This window comes from Cyprinus carpio, chromosome B9, assembly GCF_018340385.1.
Source record: "Cyprinus carpio isolate SPL01 chromosome B9, ASM1834038v1, whole genome shotgun sequence".
Taxonomy (NCBI): Eukaryota; Metazoa; Chordata; class Actinopteri; order Cypriniformes; family Cyprinidae; genus Cyprinus; species Cyprinus carpio.
This window is the reverse complement of record NC_056605.1, coordinates 7,221,536-7,246,101: the sequence shown is the minus strand read 5'-3', so window position 1 is coordinate 7,246,101 and position 24,566 is coordinate 7,221,536. Positions and strand designations below refer to the sequence as shown.

Below are 24,566 nucleotides of genomic sequence, written 5' to 3'. Positions count from 1 at the left end.
TAAACCGTCACACCTGGTATCCAAGTATTTTTGCCGAAAAAAAAAATTAAAAAAAATGTGCTGAAACAGGGTTGTTTGTTATAATTACCAAGTGATTCTCTTACGGGTTCTGAATCATGACCTGGAGCACTCCTGGATCATTTCGACAAGTGCTAACATCACCGAAAAGGAGAGGTATGGAGATGACATAAGCTTTCCTGCAGCCATGGGGATTCCCTAACGAGAAACCAACCCATAAAACCCATCCGTCTTTTGTGTTGTGGCAGGGTGTGAAAGCCAAATGCGGGTAGGCATCAGTGATGGCGTGCCAAAAGCGTGATATGCAGTCTAATCTTAAAGAAAACAAAGGGACGATAAAAAGAGAGAGGTGAAAGCAAGCAAAAGGTACTCTCGGTCACGGCATGCAATACACACACTTGAACGAACGGCTCTTAGATTACTTCAGTTGTTTCTATGGCGCCCCCTGGGTGGCCACGGGTGCACAAGCAATACACAACACACAAACACATTCCACTGGCTATGCCTCTAGGTTTGGCAGATACATTGCAGATCACTGTAAAGTGACAGGAAACTTCATTGTTTAATTGCTGATGGGTGTCAGTGTGATAGTGATTTACGCTTGCTCCAGAAGCCACTGGAAGAGGCTCTTGTGGCCGTTCCTCGTGTCCCCGACCTCTTCCTCAGAGCGACGTTCTTCAAAGTATCTCAGAAGAGCCTGCAGGAGGTCGCCGACCCTGAACTCTCTCTCCCTCAGCCTCTGCGCCACGGCCGGCAGCTGGAGCCAGAGAAAAACACACAAAATTAAGCTACAGTTTCAATCTCAAACATCCTGATAAATGCTGCTAGAGTCGGGTTATAGGGCTAAAACATGATCTAAGATGTAATTAACATAATACCTTGTGAAAAGACTTCATTTTTACCTAGACATTTATGCATTTCCTCTGAAATGGCAGGGTATTTTAAGGTATTTTGTAATTAAAATATCAATCATTATGCTAAACGTTGCAAATTTCAAATAGTCAAATTTTATACACTCACACTCACACTCATAATTTTTTCACACACGCATGTTCAAAAGTTAGATTTTTCTCTTATGCTCACCAAGGCTGCATTTATTTAAACAAAAAAAACAAAAATACAATAAAACAGTATTAATACCATTTAAAATAACTTTTTGTATTTGAATATATTTTAAAAACAATTTAAAATAAAATGATATTTACAGAATTAATCAATTTTATTATTGCAAATATATAGTAAATATTAATAAATATATTTTCAAGACCTTGAAAAAACAAAACAAAAATAGGAAACCTTATATAACTGGTTATACTTTTGGGGTTGCAATATACTGCACTTCATAATTTCTTAACTGAATAACTATGTTAAAACTAAGCAGTGTTGGGGGTAATGCATTACAAGTGACGCAAGTTACATAATCAGATTACTTTGAGTACTAGTAAAGTAATGCATTACTTTTTAATTTACAAGAAAATATCTGAGCTGCTTTTTTAAATAAGTAACACCAGTTACATAGTTTTCCCATTTATTGAAAAGGTGTGGACAGTTATTTTTGCGACTCACCTTATTGAATATGCATTTGTAGGAGTTTTCCTTTCAATCAGCAGATTTATGGGAGGGGAGTATTTAAATGAATCAGGCAAGGCCCCCCCCCAAAAAGTAAGTGGTTATATGCACTGCCCTTGGTAGATTGTGCTGGTAATTATGGAAATGAGATGTTGTGACTGTTTTTATTTATGTGCACATTGTCAGTAAATCAACTGCATAATATTTCCCTCCCGTCGGTGCTTTTATGGAATTGTACTCTAACGATAATTTGCCGTTTAGTAAAACTGGCCCCAAGTGTTCTCACCTGCTGCAGCTCCTGAGCTGAGAACTGGCTCAGCTGCATTAAAGACAGATCAGCGATAGAGGCAGCAATCCACTGGAGCACAGCCGTCAGCTGGGGGTCCACAGCTCGACCCTGGACGTCTGTACTGACCACCAGCAGAGCTCTTTCTGCCGGCCCATGTTCCCTCTCCACTCGCACCGCTCCTGCCCAGAGAACACACACACACATTCAGCTGGTGCATACACACAAAAACCATCACAGCAAATATTCTACTTCAGCAAACCAGTTCCCACGCTCTCTCTGTTAACTAGGCCAGACCCAGAACTCTGCTCGAGCTCATCTGTTGACCCACATGGAGCCGGTCTGACAGTTAGACAACTAGGAACGTGGGATAAATAGTCTTGTGGGTTTGACAGGGGCGCACTGAAGGTGCTCGGCCAAGTAAGACCACTTTAAATGAGTGGCAGTGCAAAAATAAGGGCTGAAATTAGTCTTACAGTTGAGGTCTAACAATAGACCACAGAATAAACACTAGCATGGAAGAAAAATACAAAGAACAGATATAGTTTTCATTTACCGCCTGAATCCTCTTTGGCATCAGCTTCCTTCTCTTCAGTGCCGTCACTGTGAGGTGAAAAATATTACAGGTGTAAGACATCTGTCTCAATGACGGATGGAAGAGAAAGACACCACAAGCCACATGCAGAAGAGAGTGACAGGAGCTCCCAGCTTCCCATTACTAACATAAATATGGCATGAACTGTAGCAGAGCCCATACGAACACATATTGATGCAATACTTTTCTAAATGTATTTTTCTTAATGCCTTTAACCAAACAGTTGGGGTATGGCATTATGGCAAAAAAAAAAAAAAAATCCTCTTAATATTAATGCTATCAGAGGAACAATATTTTCTGCCTATCAAAATATTGCTTTATTTAATATTGACGGGTGAATCAGCACTACATCATAAACAGTTGTTGTCCAGCTCTGATTCGGATGGGCATTTAGTAGTAAAATTAGTAGTATTAATAGTAAAATCTAGCATATAGTACAATAAAATCAGCATATAAGAATGATTTATGAAGGATCATGTGACAGTGAAATATGGAGTAACTGCTGCTCAAAGTTTAGCTTTGCATCACAGCCATAAATATTAAACAGAAATCATCTCTTTTAAACTGTAATAATATTTCACAATATTACTGTTTTTATTGCATTTTTAATTAAATAAATGCAGTCTTGTTGAGCATAAGAGACTTCTTTCAAAAATATTTTTAAAGTCTCACCAACCCTTAAGTCTATTTTACTGTACTTCTACTCACAAAGTCTTTAGAAAGTTTAACAGCAAAACAAAAAACACACATTCACAGTGTTTCTTAATTTTATATCACCAGCAAAATCACTGCAAATATGAATACCATGAATAGACTCAACTACAAAATAAATAAATAATAATAATACATACTGAATTGGACTAAGCAGTCAATTATTTATAACTGATAACTTGCAATACTGTTATATAAATCAACAGTATGTCAATAATATTTGTTGCCCAGCTCTTAGCACAGGTTTAAATAAAATTGTTTACAAGAAGATTCTATATATGATTCTATAACTGTTTGTGTCTGTAAAAGAGGAAACAATGTCACAGCAAGTGCAAAAGAACCAATTGAAAATATGCAAAGTTCAAATATTATTTTTATGTGTCTGATGTATGCTATTATAAAGAGATCTCTGTTGCTTTTGTACTATGAAGTGAGTCATGATGTACTCTGATGCATATGATTCATGTTGTGGACCTGAACTCGTATGGGATTTAGAGGCTGGGACATCCTTTTTCACTCAAACAGGAAGCATGCAATAAGGACAGATTGTTCATTCTTTAGAAAATACATCACAGCACACTTCAGTCATTGACCCCCACCCCCCACCCCCAATGACATTTCCTATTCCCACAACTCTACCAACACATACACAAAGATCCAATTGACTAATTCCATCCTCTAAATGGAGAAACAATGCGAAGGTTTGTTTCTAATAGGTGATATCAGATACGTTTTCAGCACTTGCTGATAAAACGCTGCATGATATCATGCAGTAATTAGAGCAGCCCACGCTGGCTATGCTGTGCCTCTTTCCATAGACCAACCTGTCTGATGGAGAAAAGGACAAATGCTCTTCATAAACCTCGCCTTCTAAACCCAGACTGCTCCAGCTACTGCTGTTTCCATTACTGCTGGGGGAGAGAAAAAGAAGAAACACTACAAAATCATTTCAAAGTAAATCTAGATAACCTGCTAGAAGCTTTTTTACACAATATTTGATCTTGATATTAATATATTTGTAATGAAAATGTTTAAAGGGTGATTTTTTTTTTTTTTTTTTTTTAAATTTAGAAGAATCCTATTTTCAACCAAACACCTGTTGTAGCCATTAGTTTTAAAATATTTCATGCAAGATGTAAAAACAAAGTGAAAATGTAGTTAAATATAAGCAAGGTATATAAAATAACTTTTTTTTACAAAAACATTTTAATGTTTGAAAGCTTATGCAAACAAATAGCTTGATCAGAGTCAATTCACTGAAATTGATTCACAGTTCTCAACTCTAAATCATGAATGCAATGAAAACATCTGTATTAACATTCTCATACTCATTAATAGTCATGATGAGACAAGAAAGGATAGAAATAATGGCCAAATCACATATTTCTAACACTGATTGATGTTACCTGATCAATAAAGCAGTTGAGAACATGGAAAAAACTGTCAACTATCATCTATATTTGGATACGCGGATGATTTACGGAGTACATAGTGATACATTAATGACTGGTTACTCAGAAACACTGCCTCAAGCTGACAACCACACCTTTTATAAATATTTTTATAGATATTCATGGTATCATGGGTTGTTCAAAACAAAAATTGCTCATACATTCTAACTTTTAGTGTCTTGGGAGATATTAAATTGTTGATAGAAAATGCTTCCATTGAGACACTGCAGCCAAAAACACTACAAAACAATGCCTGCCTTTGAAAGACAAGACTATGTGACTCAGCCATCATGTTTTGAAGCCAGAGACAGTTACATTTTTCTGAGAATGAAAACAATATCCCTAAATGCTCATCTGGAAAAGGCCCTAGGTGTTCCTCAGCAATTTTGGAAAATGGTGGGAAAATCAGCATCTTTGGCTTCAAAGAAAGTGTAAAATGGTTTGTATATAAAAGAAAGAGAAAGAACAATAAACGTTCTTCAGCTATAATGAGTCATGCAGTATGTTCTCCTACTCCAAAACCTAAACTGATAAAACTCAGACTAAACATGTGAATATAGTCAAAATACCTCTGCTGAAAACCAAACACGCCTGCAAATGGTATGAAAAATGCACTAAAGATCTGACACTGACAATATACTTCACAATTTCAGCCTGAGCTCTTCTATAGCACAGATCTGTCCTTTCCATATTGTACAGGTAAGATCACTGTAAATCCATTCATTCCTCTGCTAATTCACCAGATTGTACTTTTCAGCCACATGCTTGTGAAAGGTGCACAAGAAAAGAAAGCAGAGTGAACTTGAGTGTGGTAGTTGACCAGCAATGCTTCATTTCAAGTTTAAATGAGCTGTGTATTGCTTGAAAGTGTGGTGGGACTTGTTCACCTGTCACTAAGATGGTGAAAGCTGCTGCTCTCATCTGGGTGGTCTTCTTCAAAACTCAGATTGGACCAACTACCGAGACTGTCATCACCAACGCTCAAACTGAGCTGCTGACTCACCGTTGACTCCGTCACATTGACGCCTTCTCTTCTGGAGGTACTGAAACGGACAAAGTCATCAATCATGATAAGCCAATTTAAAAAAAGGTTTCAAAATCTAGGAAATCCACATATTGTGAGTAACTGATGAGCAATTTTAAGTGATAGTCTGTATGTATGATTCTATGCAAGCTGTGTCACTGTACCTAAGATTGACGGTTTGGCAAACGTTGGACAATGCGGATGTCATAATCTCTGTGGTGAGACTTTCTGCAAAGCTTGCGCCATCATGACCAATCCCACTGTCTGCATTCAGACTGGTGCAGCTCAGTTCCTTTTTGGCTTTCTCAATGGCACTGGACACCATTTCTTCAGCAAAAGCAGCTCTCTTTTCCAAATCAATGTGTATTCTAGGAATTTCCAGTCCAGTCACTGCATCTGATTCTTGTTGCCTTCTTATTTTCACTCCCTGGAAACCACGACGGCCGTCTCTACAGCAAAACAGGCAGTCTCGACCTTGGCAGTATCGACAAGCTTCATATGCCTCAGCCAGCTTTTCTGTGAAGGAATTGCGTTCAAGTGCCCTCCTGTCCCCCGCTGCCTGAACATATGCTGGTCCCAGCGTCATTTCCAAAGTGTCATCGACAATTTTTCTGGCATAATGTTCAATGACTTGTATTACACCATTGTTGCTTTTGCCATCATTCAAGCTGCTGGTACTATGGTAGAGCCTGTTAGTTTCTGTATAAGGTAGAAGAGAGCATGAAAACGTATTTTTGATGGGATTTTCTGGCATGTCCTCAACAGTGGATTTCCTGTAGAGGCAAGAATCAGTGAGCGATTTTGGCAGTCTCACAGAGCTCATTCTTAGCTTTCTCGTAACATCACATGTGATGTTGTAGGCCAGCGACTCGGCAAAGTTCACAAGTTCTACATATTCATTACTGCTCATGTCTTGACCGTCTTGACAAGCACATGGCAGGGATTCACAAGACAATCCATCTTTTCCATCAATAAGTGCAGCGTGGGATGACTTGGATGTGGGAAACTGGGAAACATCAGGACTACGATCATTGTGCAAACGCCTAGATGAGTGAAGCCTCAAAGGAGATCGCTGCTTTATTTTTCGTGCTGCATGAGCCAGGCCAGATTTAATAGATCGATATGCCAAGCGAGTGGCGTACTGATCTAATATAAGCTCTCGGTTGCCTCCCTCTTTCTTGAGCACCTTAATGAGGTATCCCGCATATTCGTCAGTGACACTCTCGCAACTTGGATACTCTGACGACATCCCACTTGAACTGCCACTCAGTTGGACGTCACCAGGCCACTGACAAGTCAAACTTCCCAAAAGGCTGTCTCCGCTCTGACGTTTGTCTGAGTTCACAGGTCCTCTTTTTAGCATTTTATGACGACAGTGGCTTGAACTCATCATCTTCTTGACATCAATGATGACTTCTCCAGCCACTTCTCCAGCATATGTCCACAAGGAATTTAATGTCTGCTTTGAGAACTGTGCACTATGCAAGGCGACACTGCCTTTGCTTTCATCACCCACTGGCTTTTTCACATCTCCGAGGCTTAGCGTGTCCATCTCAGTGGCCATTGAAACAATGTGGCACGCTAAACGCTCTGCATAATGGAGCGCACTCCTGTCAATCATTCTGCTCCTGATTGTGGGACTCAGCTCTGCCTGGCAGTTTCTAGAGTGAGGACCATCTTCCTGGTCTTCCTCCTCATCTTCATTGCTGCCAGCTTCTTCAGAGAGAGACCTAATGAGTTTCAGCATGAAATCGGCCTTGTCTGAAACCGAACCTTCTTCTTTGGTGTCGGCTGCAGGCGGGTAATAAGGGGTGGGTGGAGGAGTCGCAGGAGAGAATTCTTTTGCGAGTGTACCTTTGAGCTTCTTTGAGAACTGTCTGATCTGTTTCCCGCTGTACTCGTCTGATGGCTGCTGGGGACTTGAGGGTGGAGTGCTAGGGAATTCAGTTGATTTTGTTCCAGAGTTGCTGCTTGAAAAATCATCTGCACTGACTTTTCTACCTCCACATGAGGCAACTTCAAAAGTGGGCACTTCCAATGTGTCCATTCTCACAACAGAACGGACCTCTGGGGTGAGCTTGGAGACTGGACGTACACTTCTGGAGGATGGGTCGCAAGAGCCCTTTGACACCAAGTGAAAGGGAACCTGAGAGGGAGTCGATGCATCGTGTGATTTAGCAATTCCATGGCTTGGAGTGGATATGCGAGCTGCTATAGTTTTGCTCAAAAAGTCTGCACAATCTTCCACTTTCTTCTTCACTTTTGTCGAAGAATGCATCAGGTCGAATGCCTCCCCTACTATAGTGTCCACCATATTCCCAGAGAAGTTTTGAAACGTCTTTCCAATTGAGGGTTTGGTGGAATCATTTTCAACGGATGGATTGCCAAGAACTTCCTCACCACTGGCATCCTGGATTCTTGCAGGACCTGGTGATGACTCAGTCTGAGTTGCTTCAGAGGAATCTGAGGTTGATGATCCCACTTCCACTTGGCAACAAATTGTTCTTTTAGGACTGGTCTGACATACGTAACCAATACTGGATTTATACTGAGAAGGTTCATCTACGTTGTGCACATGGGATATGACCTTGCCAGCCACAGGAACTGGAACACAACTGGCCATACCAGACACACAATACAAGGCTTTCTTCACTGTGCAACCATCCTGCTCTTGATGTGCAGCCTCTGCAACAGCCTGAGATCCAAGATAGCTTGTTTGGGCACTGCAGGTTTTTGTGATGAGAGAACTATCTTCAGCACTCACATAGCAAATGTTGTCAACTGATACACTGATAGCTGCCTGTGTAGTGAAAGTCACATCAGCTTGTGAGAGCTCTATAAAAGCCTCTTGGAGAACAGACTCCGACAGGTCAGAGGCATAGGACGAAACCACTTCCTCCTCTTGCTCAAATGACCAGTCATTTGGTGTGAGTGGAGTTGAGGGATGTGAAAACTGGCAAACCTCCATAATACCTTCAAACACTAACTCCTCAGCCAGATCTGCAGCAAATCGTGTGACGGTGTTGTTGAAAATCTGCTTTTTCACAAAGAGGAACTCTTTGAGGGCTCCAGAAATGGCTTCTCCTACTAGGAAACTGGCTAGACCGTTTATGGCACGCTCTTTTAACACATATGCATGGCGCATACCTATCTCATGAAAGGCCATTTGAAATACTGAAGAAGTCAGTCTTGCAGCCAAATGGCAAAGTGTAGTGGTACAGGAGGACACACCTTTCTGCAAGTCCCTGAAGGCACTTCCAAGGCTCATTTCAACCAAGTCTGTAGCAAACTTCTGAATCCCATCCTTAAGAGACTGTGATTGGGATTTGGTGATGGTGACTGTCTCCTGGATGTCTGAAAGCTTCATTAGATGCCCATTAGTGTTTTTGAACTCCTTATGACACACACAGCTCAAGTTCTTATTAATGTTAAAATCAACAGGGGAGGAGTACCCACAGACCGATCCAAGGATTTCTTTTGACAGGTTGTTGGCAAAATCAGAGTACGTTTTGTAAAGCGAGCAGAGGTCCTGTGGTTTATGCAATTCTGAGCCATCTCCATCTGCCTTCCAAAAATACTCTAAGGAGCCTCCTTCTCCCAGTGGGCTAAATGCAGATGAACGAACTGGACTGAAGAGCGGCCCGCTTTCCTCGCAGGGAGTCCTCGCAGGCCGTTGGGAATCTGGTGAATCAGAGTGAATACTGTACGGTGATCCTGGTTTAAGTGGAGTTGGTTTCTTGACATTGGCTGGAAGAGTCCTATGATCAAACTTGTGAGGGTTCATTGCTGTGGTCGAGCACCCCCTTGATACAAATTTACAACCAGAGTTGTCAACAAGCTTCTCTGTTTGACCAGGGAGGAGCTGTTCTTTAAGGACCTTAATGTTAGAATCAAAAGTCTGGTCTAGTTCATCAAACTGATCAAAGCTGTCGAAAAATTCACTGACTTCTGAGTCAGAATCTTCTACTCCGTCCTTTAAAATGGGGATCTTGGGAATGTCAAGTTTTGCTTTAAGACTCTTCTGATATCCAACTTCATCCAGGAATATAATAGGACTGGGACTTGAGCAGTCTGACTCATCTGACTCTGTGAGGGATATGGAAGTAGCGCACCCCTTTGGAAGACTGCTAAATGCATACGAGCTCTCTGAACTTGCGGGCCACGTTGTTGACTTCAGGACAGTTTCGGACACTTTTGCAGCAGCCTTTTCCTTGCGCACTGACTTCCTCGGTATGGAACTTATAATAATGCGAGATCCAGATAAGTCTCTTAAATGAGAGGGGACAGTCTGGGATGCCACATCCCGTTGGTTCCTCTGACTATGGCGACCTGCAAGACCAGAGAACAGTCCATGAGAACAGAATTCTTATTAACAGTTAATTAAATCCAGAACTAGCAGCTGTTCATAAGCATTTACTTTATTGCTATCTATGCTTACACAATGGTAGTGTAAATTAAAAAAAAAAAAGTTTATTCAAACCCATATTTTAACAGGAAGTTATCATGAGTCTGTCAAGTAAGAATCATGAGTAATCACCTGTATCCTCCTCTTCAAGATGCTCAAAAGCAGTAACAAAGTCCTCTTCGATAGAAGAGACAGACTGATTGGTGTCATCATCCTCAGCTTGGCATGCTTCTGAAGCGCCCCTCTGCAGAACCTGTAACTCCAGTGCATACCTTATCCCAGCTGCATATCGAGCCAACAACCCCAGCATGCTGCAAACACTAACCTGAGGAGTTGGGCTATGTCTCAATATGCACAAAGCTCTTGAACAGGTCTGAGGGAGAAAAAAAATAAAGACTGCATAAAAAAATAAAATAAAAATAAAAAAATCTACCAAATGCTATGATGACACGATGAAAGCCTTTACGTCATGACACATTCTCAATATAAATTGTTATGATAAACTTAATGTTAACCTGGAAGATAAACATAATTCTGCATAATTATAAACATAAAGCCTGAAAACTGTCAAAGCCTGATCTGACATAATTTCTTGAGAAGTTTTGATTTTTAGACTTCTCACGGCACTCTTATTTTTCCTGAAATGCATGAAAGCAAGCATGCAATCTCTTGTTATGTCTGAAAAACACTTGTGGTTTTATGTAATGTTCAAAGTACAAAACTTAATACCATGGCTGCTTACCACAAGGTTAGTTCTGTTTGGACCCAATTTCACACAAAATGATACCACAAATTTAGAAACCCAGACGAAACAATAAAGGACACATGATATCAAAATAACGACAACAGCAAAACGTCTCACACAAAACACTCTAAATTTTCAAGCATAATATAAGCAAATCATACCTGAGAAACACTGTCTTTTCTCTCAAAGGGCCTTTTGGGGTCTTTGAGTAGCAGAATCTCTTCATCTTTTAGGGTGTATACATGTAGTGATCTAAGCAACTCCATCATCTCAGTGGAGAGGGACGTCAGAGCCTGTAAGCATCAAAGAATACATGACTGTAGGATCCAAGAAATCTCTCTCTCTCTCTTTGTAGTTTATAGAATAAAACAAAAGTGTTCATTTTTACACAAGAGAAATGGCGCAAACTATCACATACCTGTAGAGTAAAATCTTCCCCCTCAGCATGACTAGGTAAGCATACATAATGTACCTATAAAAGAGAAACAATTATGTAATTTACATTGTCTTTATATTGTGATGCCTTAGTTAAATGAAATGTCTTTGTGGGCAAATGCACTAAACAGCTGTGTCAGTTCAGCACACAGCAGATCTGCATGGCAATCCTGCTTCTTATTTACTGATTACCCAACTTTACACATCAGTCCACCTTAAAAATTACTAAATGATGACCAAGTGATGTATATGTATATATGCAGGTACATATCTATGCATGCCTAGCAGTCGATTGCACTTTCAGTGCTCAGGTGTTTAGATTGCAGTGATGAAGAAAAGTTGTACAATCCCAGAAAATACAGTACAGTACCTTTAAGTCATGTTTGCATTATCTGATTTCCTTTAGTTAACAATGCAGACAGTGTGTGCAAATAAATTGCAATATCCGCAGGCACAATTCACCCTCCTTCATGAGAATTACAAAGCCACACGGAAAAATGCCACCTTAACAAAAATTAAAACAAGCCACGCTGCAACTGCAATTTCTTTTTTTGAATTGAACAATTCACCCAGGTCTCATGAGATGTGGTCATGTATACAACGAGCTGAGATGCAACAGTCACACTGCTGAACTGTCCCAGTTGACTCTAACCGCTCTCTTATCGCCAATATCCGTCATATAGGCTTTCAAAATTTCTCAACTCAAAAAGAGGTCACAAAACATTTAAACTGAAACATCTGTGTATGTATTATTCCAGCTCAGCCCAATTAACAGCATTTGTTACATATTCATGTTGAGTAGCACATTAAAAATAACACTAGTCTCTTGTTTCCTCAAAAACATAAATAAAGAAAATAAGAAAAGAAAGGAAAAAATTATGTTACAGTGAGGCACTTATAATGGAAATAATCATAAACATAGAAAAGTGCAGTTTATAATTTTATATATGTGCTTACCTTCATTCTTCTGTTGAAATGCGTTTTATTTGAGCTGCAAAGTTGTTCTTGTCTTTTTATAGTCATTTTGGGGTTTGTGGTGTTATGTTGTCATGAAATTAAGTTGTCAAATTGAATATAACTTTACATAGAAGACATTAGAATGCAGTTTGCAACGGGTCAAAAATGAAAAGGGCAAGTACCAAAACAAAAAAATTAATATAGCTTTAAAATTGTATGTTTTTTTCTCTGTACATTAGAATGTTTTAACCTGGTTTAGAGAAGACACCCACTAAAATGTAATTTAGTGTATAAATAGTTCATATAGTTCATATACCAAAAAGAATCATTAGATGTAATTTAAGGATCACAGTGCAGAACACAGAAAAAGTTGTAATTTTGAATCTTTATCACTATCCTTCAAACCACTAGGTTCCACCCATTTGTCAGCAAGAAGTTTTTAAAATATATAATATTATATTTTGAAATGTTAAATCTAATAAAATTTAGTATGATCAGTTTTTCTTTTATATTTAATATAAAATGTGAATAAGTATGTTGTTTCATTTTTACATAAAGATATCTGCTAGGCTGAATGTTATTTCACACATATTTTTGTTTAGTTTTTTCTACCAAAGTTATTTGAAACATTAATGTAGACACTAGCATTTAATATACTTTTTATGTAAATAAATCACTTTTGTAAATTTAATTGACCCTTTGCAGAAACCCGCCCTCTTTACTGTTGCTATGTCCGACAAGCCATGCCTCTCTCATACTACACATCATGTTCTCACGCAGTAAAAATACATTGCAGAGCAAAAAAACTAACAACACACCGACAGAGCAGGTTACTTCTGGTATGAAACAAGGTCTCAGCTTTCAAATGTTGTATTTTTTTTTTAAAAATTAAAACAATAAATAGCGTTTTGTGGCTCTTTAAAGGGTCTTGAGAGATCACTTTAGCTCCACACGTGAACCGTTCGTCTTTTCATATTTACTTAAAGGATGATATAAACATGAATGAACATCATAACGTATTTTATTTAAACCGTGGAAAGACGTCAAAGTACACCAAAGTTAATCTACTCTCCTGTCTGATTTGTTTGTCGGGCAAGATGGCGGATTCGGTGTTATGACTGGTCAGATCGCCTGTCAATCAAGCTCTTTGCGGACAGTCAATTGTCTCGTCTTTGACCCTAACACACATATTACATATGTCTTGTGGCTACACTATTGAAATGTTCATGGATCAGCTCAATTCACTTCCATTGTGCCTCACTGTAGCCCAAACTTTAGCTTTTTTAAAGAAACAAGTGAAAAGAGGGACAAGACTGAGCTATTATTGAACACATAATACTCCTTTAACCACTGCAAAAATTATTCCTTTGCAATTGCAGCAATGCATATAGTATACATAATATTCAATCCTTACTTCTGATAGAGACTGTGGTTCTTTATTATGCAGCTCCACTACCACGTTGCAGAGCTCCTTCTTGTGTTTCAACAGGCTCTTCAGGCCCGGGTTTGAGCCCTCACGGATAGTCTGCTCAAACAAACAAACATAAAACTTATTGGAAATTGAATGAGCTTAGAAATGAATGCAATAGAACTGAATCATGGTAGTCAGCACTGTACCTCTTTCTTCATGGTGGCACGGCTCTTTAACGGGACCCCTCTGATCCGTGCACAGGCATCCATGATGTTGCGGTGCTGGACAGGAGTCTCTCCTTGAAGTGAAACAGTTGGGTTAAAATAAACACATTGTAAAAATGTTCATTCTAACTACCAACAATTAAATCGAGCCTACAGCAGTAATGCATACATGCACAGACAAATTTCTGTTTATACCAGATTAATTGTCACAATCAGACTCAAAAGCCAATTGAGCTTGAACAGAATTAAATTTTGATTAGATTGGAATGGGTGGTGTAACCTGAAATAAACTGATCATCAATGGTAAAAAATTAAGCAGGTCTCAATCGGTTTTAAAAAACAGCTTTCGCACATGCACAGTGCCTGGATACGCTTTTATGGCTACATTTTATAGGCTGATTTGTGAACGCACTTTTTATGTGTGTTAATTACATCTCAAGTCTTAAGTAAGAAAGTGAATGCGATTGAATATACATTGAGATGGAAATCGAAAATACATTTTGGTCCAAAAATAACAGAAATTACGACTTTATTCAGCATTGTCTTCTCTTCCGGGTCTGTTGTGAGTGCATTCACAGCACTGCTTATTTTTGGACCAAACTGTATTTTCCATGCTTCAACAAATTCTAACTGATCCTCTGATGTCACATGGACTACTTTGATGATGTTTTTATTACCTTTCTGGACGTGGACAGTACATACATTTTCAATGGAAGGTCAGAAAGCTCTCAGACTACATCTAAAATATCTTAAACTGTGTTCCGAAGATGAACGGAGGTCTTACGGGTTTGGTACGACATGAGGGTGAGTCATTAAAGACATAATTTCCATTTTCAGGTGAACAAACCCTTTAATCTCTCCCATGAACTGCTAAAATACAAGCAGCATAATACATGTCCCACCAGGGACAGTAATATACTGGATCACTGTTACACCACAATAAATGATGCATATCATTCTGTCCCACGAGCAGCTTTGGGGCTCTCTGATCACTGTTTGGTTCATCTTATATCGACCTATAGGCGGAAACTGAAATCAGATAAACCTGTTTTAAGGACTGGCAAAAGATGGACTAATGAAGCAGAGCGTGGTTTCCAAGCCTGTTTTGACCTCACTGATTGGAGTGTTTTTGAAGCTGCTAGCACTGATCTGGATGAGCTCACAGGGACTGTAAAATCATATATCAGTTTCTGTGAAGACGTGCACTCCTACCAGGACATTCTTATCATTTAATAATGATAAATCAAGGTTTACTGGGAAACTCAAACAGCTTTGTCATGCCAAAGAGAAGAAGTGGGGATAAAATCATGTATAACCAGGCCGGGAACAGACTAGTCTCAGCCTCAGACATCACGCACAAGGACCGTTGGCTGAATGTCAGATGCATATGGCACACAAAAGTGGAAACAGTTCAGGAGTTTCGACGTCGTCATCGGATTGGTTGAACTATACAGGATTTCCGGGAGACGTGTGTGTCGCGTTCTTTGATGTTCCACCTTGAAACTAAGATGTCGTGGTGCCAAACCCCCTCATGAAAGAAGAAAGCCGCTGTGTTTACAAATGTGATGACGAGCGCTTATCAGGATCAGCTAAACTCTGGATTCTTAAAAGTATGTGAAATATTTAAAGTTCACGGCACAGAGTCTTTAAAATACGTCAGAGAATTTTACACACCGTTCTGTTATTGTGGCAACATTTCCACACTCCGAAACGTGATGTTTACACTAAACAAACTGTGACTGGTTGTTTGACATATCGGTCAAATGGCCTCATGGGCGGGCTTGGCCCATGAAAGCTGCCATGGATTCCAGACCTTCAGCCATCAGTCTAAAGGTCTGGCTACGTGAGACCAGGAACAGGCTAACAAAGGAGATCAGAGTGGCTAAATAATCTACTCTGAAAAGCTGAGAAAACAGTTTTCAGCCAATGATCCGGCAATAGTATGGGCTGTTCTCAAGAACATCTCCTTGTATAAGACATCACCCCCACAGTCTGTGGAGAATCAACATGTTTTATTGTCGATTTGAAAAGGCCAGTCTACCACCCCCCATCCTACACATTCACCTATCCCCCTGCAATCCACCTCCCTCCCCTACCATTCAACCTGCGCTTAAGGTCTGTGTAGAGCAGTGGTTCTCAACCCGCGGCCCACGGGCCGCATGTGGCCCGTCACGAATTCAAATGCGGCCCACCATGCTGAACACAATTTCAAAAAATAACTTTCAGTTTTACAATTCTTTTTAGTTTTTACATTAATTTAAAAATGTACTAAAGAATAAGCTATAGCCTAATGTTTTTATGTAAACTTGTTTTGTTTTTCATATATTATTTTCAGACATGAGCAGACCTTACTCACATAACGTTCCGCATTTAACAAACACATAAAAGCGTGCATGTTGGCAGAATTCAATTCAAACAGTCATCAACAGCCATTAGTTCTGTAAAATTGAGCATCAGAATGGACAAATTTGTTTTTAAGGGAGAAAAAAAGAAATGTGGAAAATGCCAGTGAATGAACACATACAAACAAGAATAGTCGCAGTATCAGTAGTGAAGGAGAGTGCTGGATTTTCAGTTTGCCCCGCAACTCATTTGAAGAAGTTCAGGGAAATGGAAACACCTATACTACGCAGCAATCATCCTTAAATGAGGAAAATGTGGCAAAACATCTCTGGAGAGAACCTCATATTACTAAATTTGAAAGTGCTTTCCATATTTGGATCAACATAGGCTACATTTGTGAATGCACATTTTTTGCAATGTTGCCCGTCTTACAGACTGCATCTTACAATTGCAACTTCATTGTGCTGTTACTCCTGTCAAGCCAAATTTCACTAAATTGGTCAGCTCCCGACAGCATCACCTGTTTTGTTTATGGGGAGTAGAATTATTTATTTATTTCATTAAATGTAATCGATTAGATATCATAATATTTAGGCTATAATATTATAAATCAGGTTGGTTTGTATTTGTGACATAATATGTAAATGATATGCGTGCGGCCCACGAGACTTGCACATGGACCATAGTGCGGCCCGCTGGGAAAAAAGGTTGCGAACTACTGGTGTAGAGGATGTGAACCGGGTCTTCAGGAAGCAGAAATCTAAGAAAGCTTCAGGCCCAGACGGTGTTTCACCTGCCTGTTTAAAAGTCTGCACTGATCAACTGGCCCCCATCTTCATACAGATCTTCAACAGATCTCTGGAGCTGTGTGATGTTCCCTGCTGCTTCAAATGCTCCACCATCATTCCGGTCCCCAAAAAGTCCAAAATCACTGGACTTAATGATTATAGACCTGCCGCTCTTACGTCTGTGGTCATGAAGTCTTTTGAGCGACTGGTCCTGGCCTACCTGAAGGACATCACTGGACCCTTACTGGATCCTCTTCAGTCTGCCTACAGAGCAAACATGTCTGTGGACGATGCAGTCAACATGGGACTGCATTACATCCTGCCACACCTCGACAGACCTGGGAATTACGCAAGGATCCTATTCAGTTCGGCCTTTAATACCATCATGCCTGATCTTCTCTCAGACAAACATCTGTCAGTGGATCACCAGCTTTCTGACAGACAGGCAGCAGCTAGTGAGACTGGGCAAACTCACATCCAGGACTATCACCATCAGCACTGGCGCCCCTCAGGGTTGTGTTCTCTCCCCACTGCTCTTCTCCCTGTACACGAATGACTGCACTCCAAAGAACCCCTCTGTCAAGATCCTGATTTTTGCGGATGACACTACAGTCATCAGCCTCATCAAGCACAGAGACGAGTCTGCTTACAGACAGGAGGTTATAGAGCTAGCTGTCTGGTGCAGTCACAACAACCTGGACCTGAACACGCTCAAAATGGTGGAGATGATCATAGACTTAAGGAAAAAACCCCCAGCACTCCCCCCACTCACCATCATGAACAGCACTGTGGCTGCACTGGAGTCATTCAGATTCCTGGGAAGCACTATCTTTCAGGACCTGAAGTGGGACACTCACATCGACTCCATTGTGAAAAAGGCCCAGCAGAGGTTGTACTTCGTTCATCAGCTGAGGAAATTCAGCCCTGCCACAGGAGCTGCTGAAACAGTTCTACTCGGCCATCATTAAATCTGTCCTGTGTTCATCTATAACTGTCTAGTTTGGTTCAGCTACCAAATCAAACAACAAGAGATTACAACTAGAGGTCGGCCGATATATCGGGCCAATATTTGTCATTTTTTAATATATCGGCATCGGCCGATATCCGTGTTTAGTAGCGCCGATTTAAATTCAGGCACGTCGGCAGGCAGCCCCGTGTTATTGGTGCGGTGGAAAGTGCTGCTGCCGCATGTGAAGGACCCCAAGCCAAAACTTTTGGAAGATTCAACAACAGTCCTGGGAGATAAAGGCAGTCAGAGAATTTCACTCTGTAAATGGGGTGGAGAAGGTGGCAGCTCTCACAAACACCTGCAGCGTGATTGAGGGCTCTGTTACTCCGCCCCGCTCACAGACAGCACCGTGCTCGGAGACAGCTGTCCTGGAGCAGCACAGAACGGTGAATGACATTTGTTCGGAAGCATGGTTTGATGCAGACAATAGCCAGGTTTCCATCCAACTCATTTGCATTTAGGGATGTCAATATTTGATCATTTCCATGATCGATCGTCGTTTAAATTAACAATCAATGAATAAGATTAATGCTGCGAAATGCGTCTGCAGCGGTATTATTATTATGTGCAAAAGCCACTCGGAAAAAAAAGCTTTCTCACCCGAATTAAAGGGGTTTTAGTCTGAATAAAATGCTAGTAGCAGGACTGTAAAATGAATATGTGATTATGATCATTTGATAAAATGAAGAGAGCGCACTGTACATTTGAGATCATTTTACTTTGTTGACTGTTTTCCGTCAAGGAGACCGCTGAATGCGCCTCTTTAAATGGTTTCGTGGTGCTCGTTGTTGTATTTTAAAACGCAATTGCAATGTTTTCAAATTACACTATAGTATTAAAAATAAAATGATCCCAAACGTAACTGTGGCGCTCGTGGCTGTGCTGCGCAGTCAGTGAACCGCTTTTTTCACATTAAACATTTTATGCGAGTATTAATGACCAGTACGTTACTTTATTTGATCCTGTTCTGCAAAATGTTCGATTTTGAATTTTTGCATTCCGGTAGGCCTATTTGTTTTAAAAAATCTTGCATTTACATTGCATTAGATCGTGACAGTGGGTGTGTGCGTGCAGACGAGGACGAGCGCGCGCGGGTTTGGCTAGATGTATTTGGAGGTTATTGCTCACGTCTCGTTCTGCACATATCCGAATGTTTCCATATTCGCAATGTATCTGATTGTTAAACTATAATATATATATATTTTTTTTTATGTAAACTAGACGGAAAAGATCATCCTCTTCACTTGAGCAAAAACGTACTTAGCATAACAGCAGAGTGGACCGGTATACTACGGTCTATTTAAACTGACCAGTGTAACCTTTTATATGTTTGGTTGACTGTACTTAATCTTAATAATGAACAGACTGCGATGTAAGTTTGAAATTAGAATGCACTTTAGGTGTTCTTTGTCATTTATACCAAACATAAATGTTGCTGGTTGCTAGTGTGTTTGCAGCACTACTGTTATTTATTTTTTATGTATATTATTTTTTATATTTTTCAGTTTAATTGATTTTTATTTGTAAAATTTTATTTCTTTTATTTAAATGTATATTTAAGTTTACATTTATGTTCCAACAAACTTGAAAAATTCTGCTTGATAAATGCTCTAAAAATTTTATGTAAATGATTGATTGACTTATATATATATATATATATATATATATATATATATAGATATATATATATATATATATATATATATAACCTGTTTTATATATTTAATACTTGGTCAGTTTATTGATTTGTTTGGTTAACTTTAGATAATTTTTTTTATTTGTAATACTGTGCAGTGCACAAAAATTAAGATTCGAGAGATGGTTCAAGTCAGTGCTCAATAAATGATGATAAGTTTAGAAATGTTGTGCTTCCACTTATTATTAGTGTGACATTTTAGCATGTAAATGAGGGGGAAAACTTCAAGATATCAGCCCTAAAAATCGGCAGCACATATCGGCCATCGGCTGACCCTGACCTCTAAACATCGGCATCGGCTATAGAAAAACCCATATCGGTCGATCTCTAATTACAAAGGACAGTCAGGACTGCTGAAAGGATTTTCGGTGCCCCTCTGCTCAGCCTCCAAGATCTTTACATCTCCAGAGTGAGGAAAAGGGCTAAGAAAATCACCTTGGACCCCTCACACCCAGCCCACTCTCTCTTCGAACTGTTGCCTTCTGGCCGGGGCTACAGAGCACTGACCACCAGAACAGCCAGGCACAAGAACAGATTTTTTTCCTGCAGGCTGTATTCAACCTGAACAATTAAACTTTTATAATTATACATCGTCCATCACAACTGACATATTTATACATAGAATCCAAAATTTGTACACTTGTAAACTGCACACTTTGTAAATAACATATCTGCACATTTATAACATATCTGGAACATTTAAACAACTACTATTTTTTTTCCTATACTTCTATTCTGTATTACATAATTTAATTCTGATTATTTCTTATATTAGTGTTATATTCCATCCCTACTGTGTTATTCCTATGTATGTCTGCACTATGTCTGTACTTTCTTATGCACTGGAAGCTCCTGTTGTCAAGTCAAATTCCTTGTATGTGTAAACATACTTGGTAATAAAGCTTTTCTGATTCTGATTTACTCAATATTTACTAAAAAAAAAAAGCTCTTCTGGCATTTATGTTTGTATATTTATCACGTTGGCTTTTATCGGTTCTGAACACATATAACGCATGTGTAAATATGAAAACTGATTGTAAACGGATCATATAAACAGAACTTTCATAATTTGAAATCTGATTGGATTTATTTGGATTGATGAAAATTAGTGCATACAAACATAACTAGTGTAAATAAAGTATGAAATCCAAAAAATGTTTTGGTTACATTTAAAATACTTTAAAGTAATACTGATTTTGGAACCCGTTCACTTCATTATATGGACAAATGAAACAAAATGTCTTTTGTTGTATTCTGCAGAAGAACAAAAATTTGGAACAACATGAAGTTGAGTAAACGATGACAGAATTTTTATTTTTGGGTGAACTATGCCTTTAAGTTGGATTATGGTTATCACATGATTTATGGGTAATATATGGGAGTTCCAGCTGCTCCAGTAAGTCAGAAACAAAGGGGTGAATATGAGAAGACTAAAAATTACCTAAACAGTGAAAGTTGAAAAATCCACACCTTTAGCACACAGCCTACAAGTTATCTTGGGCCATCTGTGTGTGTGCGGTAGACCAAAATGATTGAAAAATATAGGTCTAGGCTATATGACGGCCGAATGTCAGGCTGTTATCACTTTCTCACATAGCCTGAACCGAAACGGTGTGCAGAAGCAGTGAGATCTTATCTGTGTACTGCAGAAGCTTGCGTGGAAGAAGCAAAGAGGGATTCGAAACAGAATCTGATAAAGTAGAGAAAAAATAAATAAGAAGCAAGTGTCACATGAAGATAGCTAGCTCTTGAGCAGCAGTTTTGGTGAGTGTATTATTCACCTGAACTAAATCTCTCCCCAAATGCTTGCTCAGTCTACTTATGAAACACCATTTGTTTACGGCCTGACAAATATGTTTGTTTAAGGACTACGAACTGATGGCATGTTTGTTTTTACAAGAGTGCTACAGTGCATGCCTACTTTTCCAGCAGCCTTGGTTTCTGAAGTATTTTTCCCACTCATTTTCTCCATAGGGATTTTAAAAGGTTTTATTAAAGAGTTATAAGTCATGAACCAAACCAGCCACAAGGAGAATCACAACACTACACAACAGACTGTGTTCTTATACTTCACCCAAAAATGAAAATTCTGTCATTAATTGCTTAACCTCATGTTGTTCCAAATCCATAAGACCTCCGTTCATCTTCAGAACACAAATTAAGATATTTTAGATTAAATCCGAGAGCTTTCTGACCCTCCATAGACAGGTTCAAGACCCAGAAAGGTAGTAAGGACAATGTTAAAATAGTCCATGTGACATCAGTGGTTCAACCGTAATGTTACTGTTTGAAGCTACGAGAATACTTTTTGTGGGCAAAAAAAGTAATAAATAAATGAAATAAAAAATAACGACTTTGTTCAATAATTTCTTCTCTTCAGACTTCGGCGTGGATACCAAGATGAAGTTTCATTTTTGGGTGAACTATCCCTTTAACAGCTTAAATAAGGGAAATAACCACAATCCCATAAAGCATTGTGAAAGACAATTGAATGAAAATCAATGGAGAAATACAAAACTAAAATATAAACATAAAATAGACTTAAATTCTATTAAATTCTAAATTCTATTAATATAGAGACAAAAGAGTTGAAATAATATGCAGACTGCTGATTTCAACAACAGTTAAAAAAACAGTTCCCTTATGGAAAAAATGAACAGGATTTTTAACTGATGTCTGCTGATATTTAGATGAAATATAATAAAATCTTGGTAAAAATATAAAACCAACAACAAAAAATATATATAACACACTATGTTTATGTTCTATTTTAATACAACTGAATGCATTATTGGCATTCTTTAACAGTCTTTAAAGGGATATTTCACCAAAATGAAAATTCTGTGATCATTTATTCAGGTTTGGAACAACATGAGGGAGAGTAAACGATGAGAGACTTCTCATTTTGGGGTGAAAAGAAGATATTTTGTGAAAACATCTGTTTTTTGGCCATGCAATGGAACACAGTGGGAACCAAAATGATTTGATTACCAACTTTCTTCAGCAGAAGAAAGAAAGTCTTACACTTTTGAAACATGACTAAATAATGGAGGAGAAGAAGATCTTTTTTTGGGGGGGGGGGGGGGGGGCAATCCCTTTATCTAGAAGAGGTGTGTTGCAACTGGTTGCAGGCCTTTGATGGAGCAGAAGAGCTTGATTTCGACAGGACCAGAGCATTTCCACAGCACTGAACCAGATAGACTTTCCGACTAAACAAGCGTTCACACCTGAATGCTGAACTAGGTCAGACATTGATGCACTTCCGCGTGATTGTGTGTGGGTGGGGACTGCAAAGGTACAATTTTTCCTAAGAACAAAAAGAGCACATTTACAGCAAGCCTGAACCCCAGCGGTGCCTTCATGAGAAAGAGGAGGACATCAGCATGAGCAAGTGAAGGCGCCGGCTGCTGCATGTGAGCATCAGCAGGGTCAAATGATTTCCTGAAACCAACAGATGTTTATGAGATCACTGGCTGTTCCCAGCTTATAAAGGGGAGTGGCTGTGTGCAAAACTTAATGCACATGATGTGATCCCTTGCCATAACACCCTGATTTTAATACTCAGTATTTGCAATTCTGTCAATAATGCTTCAAATACGACCCATCATAATTCTCCAGCTCTGACAGCACGACGACAATCCGCCATTTGACTCTTATAACACGTTTTAAAGCTCTTCACGACGTCAGATAATCTGCAATCATGTTTATGTCGTATCTGATGCTTATCTGTCAATTTTGGTTTGATGATTCATTTGTTTTCATTTCCAGGCATCGCCACGGGATAGGCATTATGACTGAATTATCGCAGACTTCATTTACGAATAATGCATGTAAAAGCATTATCAGAAATGTGTTTTTGTGTGGTTAATGCTAAAGCCTGATGATTTCATTACAGACGCAGCTGGCTCGCGCATTAGCACCAGGCCTGTGATATCATCAGTCGTGATCCGCATCTTGGACACCCCTCGATGGGTTTGTAACTACTCTGCGATATGGGATGAATGCTGGAAAATGACATACAAATGAAAATGAAGCGCGTCTCACCTTGTAGTGACAGAGCCGTGCAGCGAGCAGCTAGCTGCTCTTACGTCCGTTCATTTCATGAAAACAAGACGACGAGCAGACGAAAGTAATCACACCCAGAGCGGCGCCAGGGAGAAGTTGAGCGCAGAGTCAATGATGGGAGTATTTCAACTTGCAAAATAAAATGAATACAATTTAATGTAGTATTTTATTGTTTTAACATTATTTCTGACATCTCGTGTTTTCTTGGAGGGGATTACAATGAATATAACAGGCTAGAAGAAACAATTTAATGAATTTACCAGAGAATTGTGATGAAGCACAGTTCATGTTCTAATGAGAACAAAGTCTATATTTAGAATTTAGAATACAACAATTTTGTTTCCATGGTAACACCAGCTTCTCTGATTGGTGGAACTTTCTTCAGAATTATGGGTAATGTAGTTCTGCACTGGTAACGAAGCTATAAACCACACCTTTACAGAAGCATATATCATTAGGCCTACTTAAGTTCGAGCTCAGGGTGGATATGTTTTATTGCTGAAAATCAGTTTGTCTATGGATAAAATTAATGTGTATGTTTTTTTTGTTTTTTGTTTTTTTTACCTGAATCTGATTTTTTACCCTCATTGTGGTTCTTTAAATTAATTTTTCTTCCAGATGTGTGTCTCTATGTGTGAATCTATGTAATCTGAAACTTAATTTGTACAGAAATTAAATGCTCTTTATGTGAAGTGTCAATAATTATGCATCAGAGATAGTTTAAGGTAGGTATAGGTATAAATTGGCAAATTAATAACCAATCCAGTCAGATGAACATTACTTCATAAAGGCCATCTGCCCTGTGGCTTTGTTATATAAACTAGTAGATCAATG

At 39.1% G+C, this 24,566-nt stretch overlaps 1 protein-coding gene across 3 annotated transcripts; it reads right to left on the bottom strand.

Annotated features, from left to right (window-relative positions):
* Positions 1 to 33: 33 nt before the first annotated feature.
* On the bottom strand, positions 34 to 23,848 carry LOC109095903 (A-kinase anchor protein 11-like). 3 transcript variants are annotated; one of them, XM_042730805.1, is made up of 12 exons: positions 23,712 to 23,848; positions 13,814 to 13,905; positions 13,611 to 13,721; positions 11,223 to 11,276; positions 10,966 to 11,097; positions 10,192 to 10,432; positions 5,819 to 9,983; positions 5,518 to 5,673; positions 4,004 to 4,090; positions 2,430 to 2,476; positions 1,874 to 2,055; positions 34 to 775 (listed from the first exon to the last, which is right to left on the bottom strand). In XM_042730805.1, exons 2-12 carry the CDS (start codon positions 13,874 to 13,876, stop codon positions 614 to 616), a joined length of 5,400 nt encoding a protein of 1,799 aa, XP_042586739.1. In that variant the 5' UTR covers positions 13,877 to 13,905; positions 23,712 to 23,848; the 3' UTR covers positions 34 to 613. The 3 variants fall into 3 exon arrangements, with proteins under 3 accessions (XP_042586739.1, XP_042586740.1, XP_042586741.1); XM_042730806.1 differs by having other exon boundaries at positions 4,004 to 4,087; XM_042730807.1 differs by lacking the exon at positions 4,004 to 4,090.
* Between the last annotated feature and the right edge of the window lie 718 nt (positions 23,849 to 24,566).